The sequence below is a fragment of the Panthera pardus genome, unplaced genomic scaffold, assembly GCF_024362965.1.
Source record: "Panthera pardus isolate Hobbes unplaced genomic scaffold, ASM2436296v1 HiC_scaffold_2, whole genome shotgun sequence".
In the NCBI taxonomy this organism is placed as follows: domain Eukaryota; kingdom Metazoa; phylum Chordata; class Mammalia; order Carnivora; family Felidae; genus Panthera; species Panthera pardus.
Genome location: NW_026526765.1, coordinates 123,329,787 through 123,343,201, shown reverse-complemented (window position 1 = coordinate 123,343,201; position 13,415 = coordinate 123,329,787). Strand labels below are relative to the sequence as shown.

The 13,415-nt window shown below is 34.4% G+C and overlaps 1 protein-coding gene and 1 long non-coding RNA gene across 9 annotated transcripts in view; both read left to right on the top strand.

The window, feature by feature from the left end:
- LOC109252144 (uncharacterized) overlaps window positions 1–13,415 on the top strand; it is a 154,632-nt gene that overhangs the window by 26,068 nt on the left and 115,149 nt on the right. The gene's annotated exons all lie outside the window — the stretch shown is intronic.
- The window catches only part of MATR3 (matrin 3), a 30,076-nt gene that overhangs the window by 9,576 nt on the left and 7,085 nt on the right, over window positions 1–13,415 (top strand). For 4 of the 8 annotated variants that reach the window (XM_019424323.2, XM_019424326.2, XM_053907441.1 and 1 more), the window contains exons 2-9: window positions 1,530–2,616; window positions 7,427–7,488; window positions 8,443–8,484; window positions 8,818–8,930; window positions 9,153–9,205; window positions 9,842–9,967; window positions 10,489–10,614; window positions 10,807–10,974. In XM_019424323.2, coding sequence (XP_019279868.1) covers window positions 1,705–2,616; window positions 7,427–7,488; window positions 8,443–8,484; window positions 8,818–8,930; window positions 9,153–9,205; window positions 9,842–9,967; window positions 10,489–10,614; window positions 10,807–10,974 — 1,602 coding nt within the window. In that variant the 5' untranslated portion in view covers window positions 1,530–1,704. The remainder of the gene's footprint in view (window positions 1–1,529; window positions 2,617–7,426; window positions 7,489–8,442; window positions 8,485–8,817; window positions 8,931–9,152; window positions 9,206–9,841; window positions 9,968–10,488; window positions 10,615–10,806; window positions 10,975–13,415) is intronic. The other 4 variants (XM_053907443.1, XM_053907445.1, XM_053907442.1 and 1 more) reach the window with 1 other exon arrangement.

Genomic DNA, 13,415 nt, shown 5'->3' with positions numbered 1-13,415 from the left:
AAGAACTAGTTTCTTTAGTATCTTTTCTCAGTTTCATCTTTCTTGGTGTGCAAAAACATCTTCTGTAATTCCAGTCACCTCTGATAGCATTTGTGTCTTTTTAACTTTGTTACATCTTTTTGTAAAATCTAAGTCTTGCCTGCAACTTTTTTTTTTTATACTTCCTCTACCACTGTTATGTCCAGTGTTTCCTTGCTTTATTGGGTCATTGGTGGAATTGGTCCCATAATAGACTTGTAACTATTGAATATTGCCCAGTTTTTAATGTAATAAAGTTTAATAATATTAAACCACCATTGCTTAGGTGTATGGGTGATCAAATGTGTGAAACTTAACAGAGCAATGCTTCTTAATAGAATTATGTGGCAAACAACTTAAGAGTTAATCTCTGTATATAGTTGTGATTAGAGATAATTGTTTCATCAAGAACAATTGTTACATACATTGTTTGATATTTAATGAGAATCATTTGTAAATGCTTTGCAAATTCCTCTGTAACAATTTCTGAGATAAAATAATGATTTAAGGAAGATAATGAAAGTAATTTCATCCAGAAACATGTCTTGGGGGATTGTATTCAGAATTTAAAATTTCCAGGTGATTGAGCTGTTCTTGTGAAAAGTTAACAAATCTATATAAGCACAATATCATTTTCATTTTTATCTGTTTTGAGCTCTGGAGGTTCTGTAGCCCTGAATATTAAATGAGCTTTGATGGATGCTAACTTAGGGGGGAATTTCACTTCTTTAAATCACCTGTACTTCCTGTACCTGGGTTTTTTCTTGGGAGTTCTCCTATTTCTACATTGACCATACTTAGTTCTCCTTACTTTTTTAAGATTAGAAATGAAATATGCACTGCCTGATATAGGATGGACATTAAGGAAGGCAGTTAGTTATATGGCTTAAATTTGTGCAGAAATCCTTAAGGTAGGAAGTCACTTATTTTCCTTCACATCTGTCTTTACCTCAGATTGATTTTGCTGCATAAAAGTCTCAACTATTATGTTTGGTCTTAGATCTTATACTAGGTACTTGACACCTAAGCTTCATTTACTTGTGATTTTACTTGGTTCTTTCTGATAGTAATAAATAGGTCTCATTTTCTAAAGCAGAATACAACTGATTCATCTTTGACTTGCGGACCTTGGTTTTTTGTTTTTTAGTCTTTTCCTGAAACTTAAAACATCATACTATAGGGTGTATTTTTATTCTTCCAAAAGAAGAGACCCATCTATATTTTTATTTGAAATTTTGATGTGCTCAGACATCTAATCCTTCAATTGAAATGTTTTTAAATTCAGTATGAAATTCCCTTTAATAAACTTTAGCATGAAAGACTACTTTTTAAATATCTATATGCAGGCTCTGCATACATCTGGAATCTGTTTAAGATATGTAATAAATTCCTTGTAAGTTTGAGATCTTAAATGTTTTTTTTTTAATCAACATGATGCATAAGTTTTTTTTCTAAAAAAAACAGCATCTACTTAAAGGGATTTATGACTAAAACTGCTTATTTTTCTACAGAGTTGTCTGCTGGTTCTCAGCTTGAAGAAGATTCTACAGTCCTTATTGATCCTTTTTCTTGGCGTTACCATTTTTTGAAGCAAAGTTAACCTAGTTTGCTAGTTTGAGCTTTCTTTTTGGCCATCTTTAAAAAAAATTTTTTAAGTCTATAAACTAGACAAGAGATAGTTCTACAATGTCCAAGTCATTCCAGCAGTCATCTCTCGGTAGGGACTCACAGGGTCATGGGCGTGACCTGTCTGCAGCAGGAATAGGCCTTCTTGCTGCTGCTACCCAGTCTTTAAGTATGCCAGCATCTCTTGGAAGGATGAACCAGGGTACTGCACGCCTTGCTAGTTTAATGAATCTTGGAATGAGTTCTTCATTGAATCAACAAGGAGCTCATAGTGCACTGTCTTCTGCTAGTACTTCTTCCCATAATTTGCAGTCTATATTTAACATTGGAAGTAGAGGTCCACTCCCTTTGTCTTCTCAACACCGTGGAGATGCAGACCAGGCCAGTAACATTTTGGCCAGCTTTGGTCTGTCTGCTAGAGACTTAGATGAACTGAGTCGTTATCCAGAGGACAAGATTACTCCTGAGAATTTGCCCCAAATCCTTCTACAGCTTAAAAGGAGGAGAACTGAAGAAGGCCCTACATTGAGTTATGGTAGAGATGGCAGATCTGCTACACGGGAACCACCATACAGAGTACCTAGGGATGATTGGGAAGAAAAAAGGCACTTTAGAAGAGATAGTTTTGATGATCGTGGTCCTAGTCTCAACCCAGTGCTTGATTATGACCATGGAAGTCGTTCTCAAGAATCTGGTTATTATGACAGAATGGATTATGAAGATGACAGATTAAGAGATGGAGAAAGGTGTAGGGATGATTCTTTTTTTGGTGAGACCTCGCATAACTATCATAAATTTGACAGTGAGTATGAGAGAATGGGACGTGGTCCTGGCCCCTTACAAGAGAGATCTCTCTTTGAGAAAAAGAGGGGCGCTCCTCCAAGTAGCAATATTGAAGACTTCCATGGACTCTTACCGAAGGGTTATCCCCATCTGTGCTCTATATGTGATTTGCCAGTTCATTCTAATAAGGTGAGTTAATGCAACAGATACTTCTAATTTCTTTTACATTGTAGTGCCTATTCTGTATTTACCTATATCTTTTACTCTAATTCTGTAGTCTGGTGACACTGAGTTGATCGAGAATTTTTATACTTTTGAGAACACTTTATTTGGAAAGTAATTGTTTTTGAGCATTAAACCAGGGCTTTACATTAATACAATCTGCCTAGATAACTTCTGGCCACAAAGCTGTCATCCACTGGAATTATCTTGTTGGTTTTTGGCATCAATATGTTCTTCTTAATCATATATTTAAGCAGGTTTTTTGTCTGCTTTGTTGAATTGTTTTAAGTATTTTTATTTTTTTTGCAGTCAATGTGCTCTGCCATTCAGGATGCTAGATTTCAGCTCTCCATCTGTCTTGATTGCTGATTTGTATGTAGTAAAGATGTATTCTTGAACAATTCTCTTTTTTTCCTTATCTGTGGCTACAGGGAAAGAGTTAATGTAGAGCCCTGGTGTTTGTTTCAGTATGTTTCATATTTTAGATTAGTTCATTCTTCTTTTTTAATTTCCCTTTAACCCAAACTCTCATACTATGACTGAAATTTTTCATCATTTTTTTTCTCCTTTTCCACAACTTTCTTAAACATGCTTCAAAACTCACTTTTTATTATCCCATGTTGCATCTGTCCCTTTAGAGACTTGGAAAAATCAACTACTGCAGTATCCTGCTCTATGTTCCTCATAAGCATATTCTTTTTCTGACTAGGCTTAGACTTCTGGTTTAGTCATTTGAGCAATAAAAAAATATATATATGTATATATATATATATATCTAATTCTCCTTTGCTTTAATTATCACATCCAGCAAAATGGGAGCTTTTTCAAAATGCCCTTTTAAATATGTTGTCCTTTCTCTTTGAATGTTTTCAATATTCCTCATTCTCACCGAGGTTTTTTTTTTTTTGATATACAGTGCAGTTGACTTAAAAGTCAACAATTTAGCACTCCACTAGCTTGATCTATGATCTCTGACCGTCCATATTTCCTGATGTGCTGTATAGTTACTCTACTTCACATGTTGCTACCATGAAATTGATTTGATGATTACGATGACAGGGTTTTTTCTTTACAGTAACATCTGGAAGGGTCATTTCCTTCTCATATGTATCCCTTTAAAATGCATTTTTTAGTGACTTGATTTTTGAGTAAACTAAATCACAGATCATGAGTGATTTTGTTTTTAATATTCTATTTAAAAGTGTTACCAGTCATTCCCTTTTCTGTATTTGGATCTCAGTATTTTTGCCTCAGATAATTAAGAGACTTACTATATTTGAATTTACAGAGTACTTTAAAAAATATCTTTAAGAAGTTAATTCTTAGGTAAATGTATGTATTTCTATAATACAGAAGTCTTTCCTATTAATGTATAAAGTACAACACAAAGAACATTTTAGTCTGCAAATAAAATAAATTAACATCGAATGCTAAATTTAAATTCATAGATTAATTTTCATTGAAGACCTAGAACCCCTTCAAAAAAAGTTAGGAAATTTATTTGATAGGTGTCTTTAGTGTTGTCTTGTTTCAAATACGTTGAATAAAGTTTTCACCCTGGTGGGAGTTGATTTAATGAAATGGTCCACAAAACTTTGGTGACTCCGTTTTTTCTGTTACTTGTTGCCTTTTGCAGAAATAGCAATATGATCATTGTTCTCAGATAGGATCTCTAAATTCCAAGGAAAATAGCTAGTTACAGTGTCTCAAATGACAGTGATTATAAAGGACTTAAAATCTTAGCTAATGGAGTCATCATACATCAAGAGCTGTTTCTGGAGATCTCCTTATTCTGACTTTGAGCAGTAATTTGCCTTTGTTGCTTGCACATAGAAAAAACAGTAAAGTGACACAAATGCACTACAAGAAACTACAAGAGGGCTTTAATGAGAGAAAAGTTTCTGTTACTATATGTGATTATTCTTTTCTCCAAATTTTGCTGCTTTTTAGTTACTGAACAATATTATTAACAAATAACTATAGTTAAATGGATCTAAATTAACAAAAGAACATCTTGAAAATCAAGAGTAAGATACCCTAACTAGTGCAAGAGGTATTTTTAATTTGTAAAAATGCTTAGGCCCTAGCTAGTTTTGGTATTCTGTCACAATATTGGGAACATTTAAGAATTACTTGAGGCTCTTTGATTGATTGATTGATTTACAAAATTTGTATTTGTAAATTGAACCAATTTTAAGAATTTTAAGCATTTGGGTTCTCTTAATGTATTCTAGTTTCCTTAACATAGCTGATGTTTTCTGGGTATCTGCATTATTGAAAAAATTACTTGCCTTTAGTTGTGGTCCTTTCTCATTTCGATGACTTGAGAGAAAATTCCTGTGGTGAAAGTAGATAATGAAAATTTTTTAACATTTCATCCTGCTCTCTGGTATTGCTGCATAACTTGGAAAATCTGTTCTTTTCACTTAGTGGTAATAGTAAATAGCTTACATGATCAAAACTTCATCTTACTGTGTGAAATAAACTTTTAGGTTTAAAACTTGATCTAATTTGTCATCATTTGATATTTTAAATGACTTTCAGTGATGGTGTTGCTTTTATTTCTTTCTAGGTCAGTTTAGAATGTCAAGTAGCTTTTCTACACAACCTCAAAGTTCCCTCATATTCCTTTCACTTAAAGAAAAGTACCCATTACAGCCTTTTCACTGTCTTGTCACTTGAGTTCACATTTTTCCTTTTAGTATTATTCTAGAAGCCCTTAAATTATTCTTTATTCTGCCATTCCAGAAGTGCTTCTCCAAATTATCCTTTCTTTGTATAATTTAGTTATCTCAAAGACATCAAGGCAAGTATAGTTTTCCTACAGAACTTCTGCATTCAAAAAGGGAATCCTTTTTCTTTATTAATCTGATGTGAAAATTACCTCAATGTAGAATCCAAGGATACAGGTTTTTTTAAAAACAATTTCGCCTCTTAACCCTCACCTTAAACCAAAGATGGGGTGGCATAGTGCAGGTTAGGAATGGGTGGGTTTGGGAGGTACCTAAGGCTTCTTTGATCTTGGCCTGCCTTCTAGTACTTTGAAAGACCAACCACAATTTACCATAAATTTGAACCTTTAAAGAGCATAGACGATTCGATATAAATAGTTTTCTGTTCAACTGCATACCCTTTCCATCTCCTGAGAATTAGAAGTGTGCCTAATACGGTAACTATTACTCCTCTCCCAGTACACTATTTCTCAAGGACATTTTAAATAAAATCTGAATATTTTTAGTCCAGAAAATTCTAAGTTATTTGTTTAATCCCTCTTCTGAATTGGGTGAACTTTACTTACGGTGCCTCTTGCTTCCAGCCATTTTTAAAGTGTCCTCCAATAAGTCAGTAGTCTGTTGTTTTGCAAGTACAAATTTTTTATATCCCAAATAACTGGTGGTGGAGCCAGCTGGAGAGATTTCTTCAAGTTCCTTAGCTATTAGACATGATTTTTAAGAAACAATCTAGCTTGTAGAGATAGTGTCCATACTTGTTTCATGGGATTTTAGTTAATGCTATTAGGGAAGAGGAAGTATGTAGACAGTTGTAATAGACATTTTTTTTTTTTTTTTAAAGAAATACCATTCTGAAGCTTTCCAAGATCGTAGGTCTTGTAATTTTGTTTCTTGTTTTAGTTCAGCTCTAAGTGATACCCCCTTTTAAAAACATTGCCTGTGTTTTTATGTTCCAAATGTAATGTGTTAGGTAGTGTGGATATTACAAAAATTGCCTCACTTTGTGGGAATTTATGAAACAATACTTATAAAGCAGGAATTCTAAAATAAGATAGGTTTTAGTACACTTTTTTCTTTTTTGAGCACTTCTTATGTGCCTGGCAATGTTCTGATAAGCAGTTTACTTTTATTAATTTACTCATTTTTCACAAAAGTCTAAAAGAATATTGAATCCTAGCAAATTTCAATAACATGTACCAAGGATTCAGATCTACTAAGTGACACCTTGATAATGGACCCTAGGCAGTCTGGCGTCAGAGTCTACTTCTCTTAACTCTCCTTGTCTAAGATGTTGATCATTTATATGTGGATTTATAACTAAAGAAAGTTTATTTGCTTAAAATAGGAAAAAAGTTAATCCCTTAAATTCAAAATTACCACAGAGGCGTACAAATACTAAAGAACATAATGTCTCCCTCTCTAAAATTTGGAAACAGACATTCCTGAAATTTGCTTCTTTACTTTTGGGAAATAAAATAGCAGCTTAGTTTTTTTTTATAAACGGGGTTTTTTTGTTTTGTTTTTTTGGAAAAGCCATTCCTGTTGAATCTTACCTTTTTATGGCTGTAATACACTTGGAAAATGCCTCAAGTCTGGATTAAATGAAATATTCTATTTTTAACTAATTGTTCACATACCATTTCTAGAAAAGTAGAAGCATGGATATTTTATCATATTTAGAGTTTTATAAAGGCAGTTATATATATAATCCAGTTTGATCCACAGCAAAGATTAGACTGTCTAGCTGATGTCAAGGTCAGTTATTCTTGATCTTTATTAACTCTGTCTTTTCCCTGTCAGGTCTGTTAGTATGTTAACTAAGTTATCCAGTTTTTCCAAGAATGTGCATGGCGTATTTGAGGGCAGGATCAAGCTGCAAGGATTAAGAGAAATGGTTTTAAATTAATTAACTGTGACTAATGAATGGTCACATGTTTCTACAGCCTATGATACTGCAAATAGATTAACTTTCTAGAATTTGAATGGTTCAAATGAAAATATTTTAGCTTTATTTTTGTTAATTCTACTAATTTACTTTACTGCAGGAGTGGAGTCAACATATCAATGGAGCAAGTCACAGTCGTCGATGCCAGCTTCTTCTTGAAATGTAGGAGTTTGAAATACCTTTAAAGCATCCATACCGTGAATCAGAAACAGCCATTGATTGGTTTTGGGAATTCATCATTTGCTTGTAATATCCACATTGTTATCACTGCATAGTTGATACTGACCAGGCATTACTAATTAAAAACAAAATGTTTAGATCTGGAATCTCATTTGAAATATTAGGTGCAGTGATAGTGGTATTTTATTATTTAATACTACTTGTAGGGCAAATAAACATTGGTTCTTTTCTACAAATTGAAAGAATTTAAAATAGACTTAAAGATGGGCTTGGATTTGTACAATAGACTTAAACATTTTCAATAACCATGATACATGCTCTAAAAATACAGAGTATAAAAGGGGAAAAGTCATTAGAAATCACAAGTTAGTTGTCAAACAAAATCCTTCAAGATGTATTTTTTGCTTTTGACTTACCTTTGGTTATGATTTAAGCTGCTGGAATGGAATTGGATTCCTAAAGAATCTCCCTGCCTAAACAGCACACATAGCCATTCTTCAGTAGAGTGCCAGTTTTCACATATGTTAGCTCTGTTGGGTTTTCTTTTCTTTTGTAGTGCCACAGCTCACCTCTATAGTGGATACTGGTATTTAATATTGGAGAAGGAAAATCTGTGGTCGGTTCTCATTTCCCTGTAAATGCACATTTCCAATTCTCCATGCAGCGTTTTCCCTACTTACGACTTACCAAATAGATTAAAAAATTAAACTTCAACATATATTACCTACTTTTGCAATACTGAACAAGTTTATTCTTGTTCATTTGGATTAATTTGATATTTTTGGAAATATCTATGATGTTGTAAACTGTGATATTTCTAACACTTAGACTCTCATTAACTCTACTAATAAATAATCTCTTGTTTTAAAGGCCAAACAAGGCTATTTGTGAAAAGAACAGTTTTATTTTAAAGTTAATTTTCTGGTCTCTTTAAAGCTACCCCGAATGGAATCCTGACAATGATACAGGACACACAATGTAAGTTAAAATTTTTAAGCTGTTGTTTGTAAAGGAGATCATTATAAGGAATTCAGGTTAAACTTTCAAAATTTATAAACAAAAAATATTTCATGAATATCTCTATCGAATATGAGAGTTTGGTAAAAGTCACTGGGTAAAAGATTCTTTAGAAACTATATTATGCTAGTAATTTTTATTGTTATTTTTGTAGCTTTTTCCCCAGTTACTTCACATAAAAATGCCTACAAAGATTGGAATTACAATCATAAAAGGGGTGTTTTAACAATAAATCTTAATTACTTCTGATGGACCTCTTTGTCATTTTTTATATTTTATGTCTCACATTACTAGGGGTGATCCATTCATGTTGCAGCAATCAACAAACCCAGCACCAGGAATTCTGGGACCTCCACCCCCCTCATTTCATCTTGGGGGACCAGCAGTTGGACCAAGAGGAAATCTGGGTGATTATAAAATTTGTTACCTTTCCCTAAGAACTTTGACCATAAAAATTAAATGTAGTGATTAGAGGCAAAAGAAGGCTCATTGAAATGTTACTAGAAAATAGCATCACATTAAAAGACATGGTTCTCCTGGTATTTTTGATAAACTCTGGTTTGTGTTGAAAGATGGCCAGTTTTCATATTTATTATAAGACTTAAAAAAGTAACTTTTTCTCCATAAAGGTGCTGGGAATGGAAACCTGCAAGGACCAAGACACATGCAGAAAGGCAGAGTGGTCAGTAATACAGCTTTTGATTTTACTTTATTTGCTGTTTGGGGAAATGTGATTTAACTTTTTTCCCCCCCTTGAGAGAGAGAGAGCCTGAGTGTACACATGGGGGAGGGGCAGAGGGAGAGAGAATCCTTAAGCAGGCTCCACAATCAGTGCAGAGGCTCCATCTCACAACTGTGAGATCATGATCTGAGCCGAAAATCAAGAATTGGACAACCCAGCCACCAGGCACTCCTCCCCCCCCCCTTTTTTTTTTTTACTTAATTTTCAAATCCTTGTGAATTGAATCTGTGTTGTAATCCTTTATTATAGGGAGACTGCTATAATTTGAAAATAATCAGCCTTTTATATGACTTTGATAAACGTTTTCATTTTCATATACCCATACTATAGAGATTACACCTTGAGTGTAACAAATTTTGCTATCCAGTTAAGCACATAGTATTCTTTTTTAAAACCAGTCCAGAGTCTGTTTTCTGAATCTTCAAGATATACTCCAGTGAATCTGATTTCCTGTGTAGTTACAAAATTCTCTAGAATGTTATGAGTTGTTTTAAATCTATTCTGGTTAGACTATGAAAGTCCTTTTGTCTTGGTTCTAAAGAGACCTCTTGACTTGATTTTTTTCCTAATGGATAGGAAACCAGCCGCGTTGTTCATATCATGGATTTTCAGCGAGGGAAAAACTTGAGATATCAACTATTACAGTTGGTAGAACCATTTGGAGTCATTTCAAATCATCTGATTCTAAATAAAATTAATGAGGTATGAGTTGAAATCAGTGCCGTATTCATTACTAATATACTTCTTGAAGGTTTTTTTTATGATTTTTTTATTTGAAAAAGAGCTCCATGTATTCTTAAATCGTTAACATGGAATGTGATAGAGAAAAAAGCAAATAGTTGATGTATGTCAATAATATTAAATTCTAGTCCTAATGGATTATTGAGTAACTTTATTAATTGTGATCCTTAAGCAGTTAAATTGTCATTACATTACTATACCAGCTATAAAAGGATGGTAATTCTTTGGGATGTCATTCCACACTTTTATCAAAATAGTGCCAAGTTATTATTTCAAATCCAGTAGACATAATAAATCACAGTTGAATAGCATGAAGGTAATAAAATCTGAGATGACCTTTAATAAAAGAGCAAATAGCAATTTTGGGATTTTTGTTCTGCTTTCAGACTCTTAAAAATGCTTCCTAATGATTAAATATATCTAGAAAGACTTGGGCGGTGTTTCTGTTTTGTTTTAGAAATACTAATTTTGTGCAATTTTAGGCATTTATTGAAATGGCAACCACAGAGGATGCTCAGGCTGCAGTGGATTATTACACAACCACACCAGCATTAGTATTTGGCAAGCCAGTGAGAGTTCACTTATCCCAGAAGTATAAAAGAATAAAGGTAATAACAATTTTTTTCCCATTTGTACCACCAACATTTGTACATGATTTTAATGTTTATTAACTAGCTATTTTAAGTTGCTACTAATAAATAGGATTATCTTAACTATCAGTAAGTAAGTATGGCATACCTACCAACATTTGACTTGCCTTTTGTTTGTTTACCTATTGTTATTTTCTGTTTATTATTTAGAAACCTGAAGGGAAACCAGACCAGAAATTTGATCAGAAGCAAGAACTTGGGCGTGTGATACATCTCAGCAATTTACCTCATTCTGGCTATTCGGATAGTGCAGTTCTCAAGCTTGCTGAACCTTACGGAAAAATTAAAAATTATATACTGATGAGGATGAAAAGTCAGGTAATACCACAGATAAAAGGTTTTTAAGATTACTTTTCAGTAAATCTCACTTTTAGGGGTTTTTTGTTTGGTTGTTTCTTGTTTGGTTTTTTTGTTTTGTTTTCGGGTTTTTTTTGGTATATATTTTTAGTGAAGGGGGAGGTAATTAAATTCATCTTCTCATAGATAAATTTTCTTTTTAAAAATTCAAAAAAAAATTTTTTTTTTTTAATGTTTGTTTATTTTTGAGAAAAAGAGAGGGAGAGATAGAATACGAAGCAGGTTCCAGGCTCTGAGCTGTCAGCACAGAGCCTGACACAGGGCTCAAACTCAGGAACCATGAGTTCATGACCTGAGCTGAAATTGGAAGCTCAACTGACTGAGCCACCCAGTCTCCCCTCCTAGATAAATATTCTTAGCCTAACTGATAAATGGTGATTTCTTTAAGTCCTACTAGATTTTCTTAATGTATAAAGATAAATACTGAAAATTATAAAGTGGGAAGTAAAGATTTCCTTCTCTTGCCTAGACTAGTAACGCTATTTGTTTTTAAAGTTTGCTTTCAAAAATATTAGTTTGTATATAGTCATGCTGTTTTTTCTTCCGTCAAGTGGTATTATATCATTCCTTGTGTGTGATTACATTGAGTAAAAACTATAACAAATTTAACTTCTTGAGTTGGTGGATATTTAGAGTTGCTAGTTTTTTGGACTGTACCATTGGTGTTGCTTTGGACTTGGCAGCATGTGAATTTTTGCATATTCAGATCATATAATTGAAGGATAAAATTTCAGAATTAGACTTTTGGAGCCTGATGTCTTTTTTACTTTGATATTGCCAAATTGGTCTTAAAAAAATAGTACCAATTTATAATCACACCAGCATTATCCAAGAGTGCTTTGATTAACTCTGTAGATGTTTTAGACTTCAAAGTAAGTGAATTGAATGGGTGAATTAAGTCGTTAACTTTTATTTTTCATTTTAAAAATCCAGAGTAAGGAGAATGTTTATTTTGTTAACTCTTTTTTTTTTTTAATATTTTTTAATGTTTATTTTTTAAACATTTATTTTTAATGTTTATTTTTGAGAGAGAGGGTGGGAGAGACAGAGTGGGAGCAGGAGAGGGGCAGAGAGAGGGAGACAGAGAATCTGAAGCAGGTTCCAGGCTCCAGGCCGTCAGCACAGAGCCTGACATGGGGCTTGAACCCACGAACCATGAGATCATGACCTGAGCCAAAGTAGGACGCTCAACCAAGCCAGCCACCCACACCTCCCCTTAATGTGTATTGTTTCTGAGCGAGAGAGTACGCACGAGCCGGAGAGTAGTGGGAGACACAGAATCTGAAGCAAGCTCCAGGCTCTGAACTGTCAGCACAGAGCCAGACATGGTGCTTGAATTCCCCAACCATGAGATCATGACCTGAGCCAAAGTCTGACACCCAACCCACTGAGCAACTCAGGTTCCCCTGTTGTTAAGTCTTTTTTAAGGGCATTCTGAGTTTGTATCTTTCCAGACTATTTTTTTTATTGTTTTAATGTTTGTTTATTTTTGAGAGAGCACAAGCAGGGGAGGGGCAGAAAGCAAGAGTTGGGTGATTAACTGACAGAGCTACCCAGGTGCCCCTTTCCAGACTTTTTATTTTGAGAGTGTGACAGAAGGGTCAGAGAAAGGGAGAGAGAATCCCAAGTAGGTTCCACACTGTCAGCACAGAGCCTGAGGCGGGGCTTGATTCCATGACCCTGGGATCACGACCTGAGCTGAAATCAAGAGTCGGACACCGAACCTACTAAGCTACCCAGGTGCCCCCATACTTTTTTAATTAATTTTTCTTACAGTATTTTGAGTAATAGCTTCTAATCTAATTACTTTATGTTTTTATTTATATTACAGAAAGCATACAGAAAACATTTAGATGTTTTAATATTTAGTGCTACTTTGTAATTGGGTGATTTTTAACTTTTACTGGGGTCTCTATTAAAAGACTAAATTTTCGGGGCGCCTGGGTGGCTTGGTCGGTTAAGCGTCCGACTTCAGCTCAGGTCATGATCTCACGGTCTGTGAGTTCGAGCCCCGCATCGGGCTCTGTGCTGACAGCTCAGAGCCTGGAGCCTGTTTCAGATTCTGTGTTTCCCTCTCTCTCTGCTCCTCCCCCGTTCATGCTCTGTCTCTCTCTGTTTCAAAAATAAAATAAAACGTTAAAAAAAAAATTTAAAAAAAAAATAAAAATAAAAAAATAAAAGACTAAATTTTCGGGGCGCCTGGGTGGCTCAGTCAGTTAAACGTCTGACTTCAGCTCAGGTCACGATCTCGCAGTCCGTGAGTTCAAGCCCCGCGTTGGGCTCTGGGCTGATGGCTCAGAGCCTGGAGCCTGTTTCCGATTCTGTGTCTCCCTCTCTCTCTGCCCCTCCCCCGTTCATGCTCTGTCTCTCTCTGTCCCAAAAATAAAAAATAAACGTTAAAA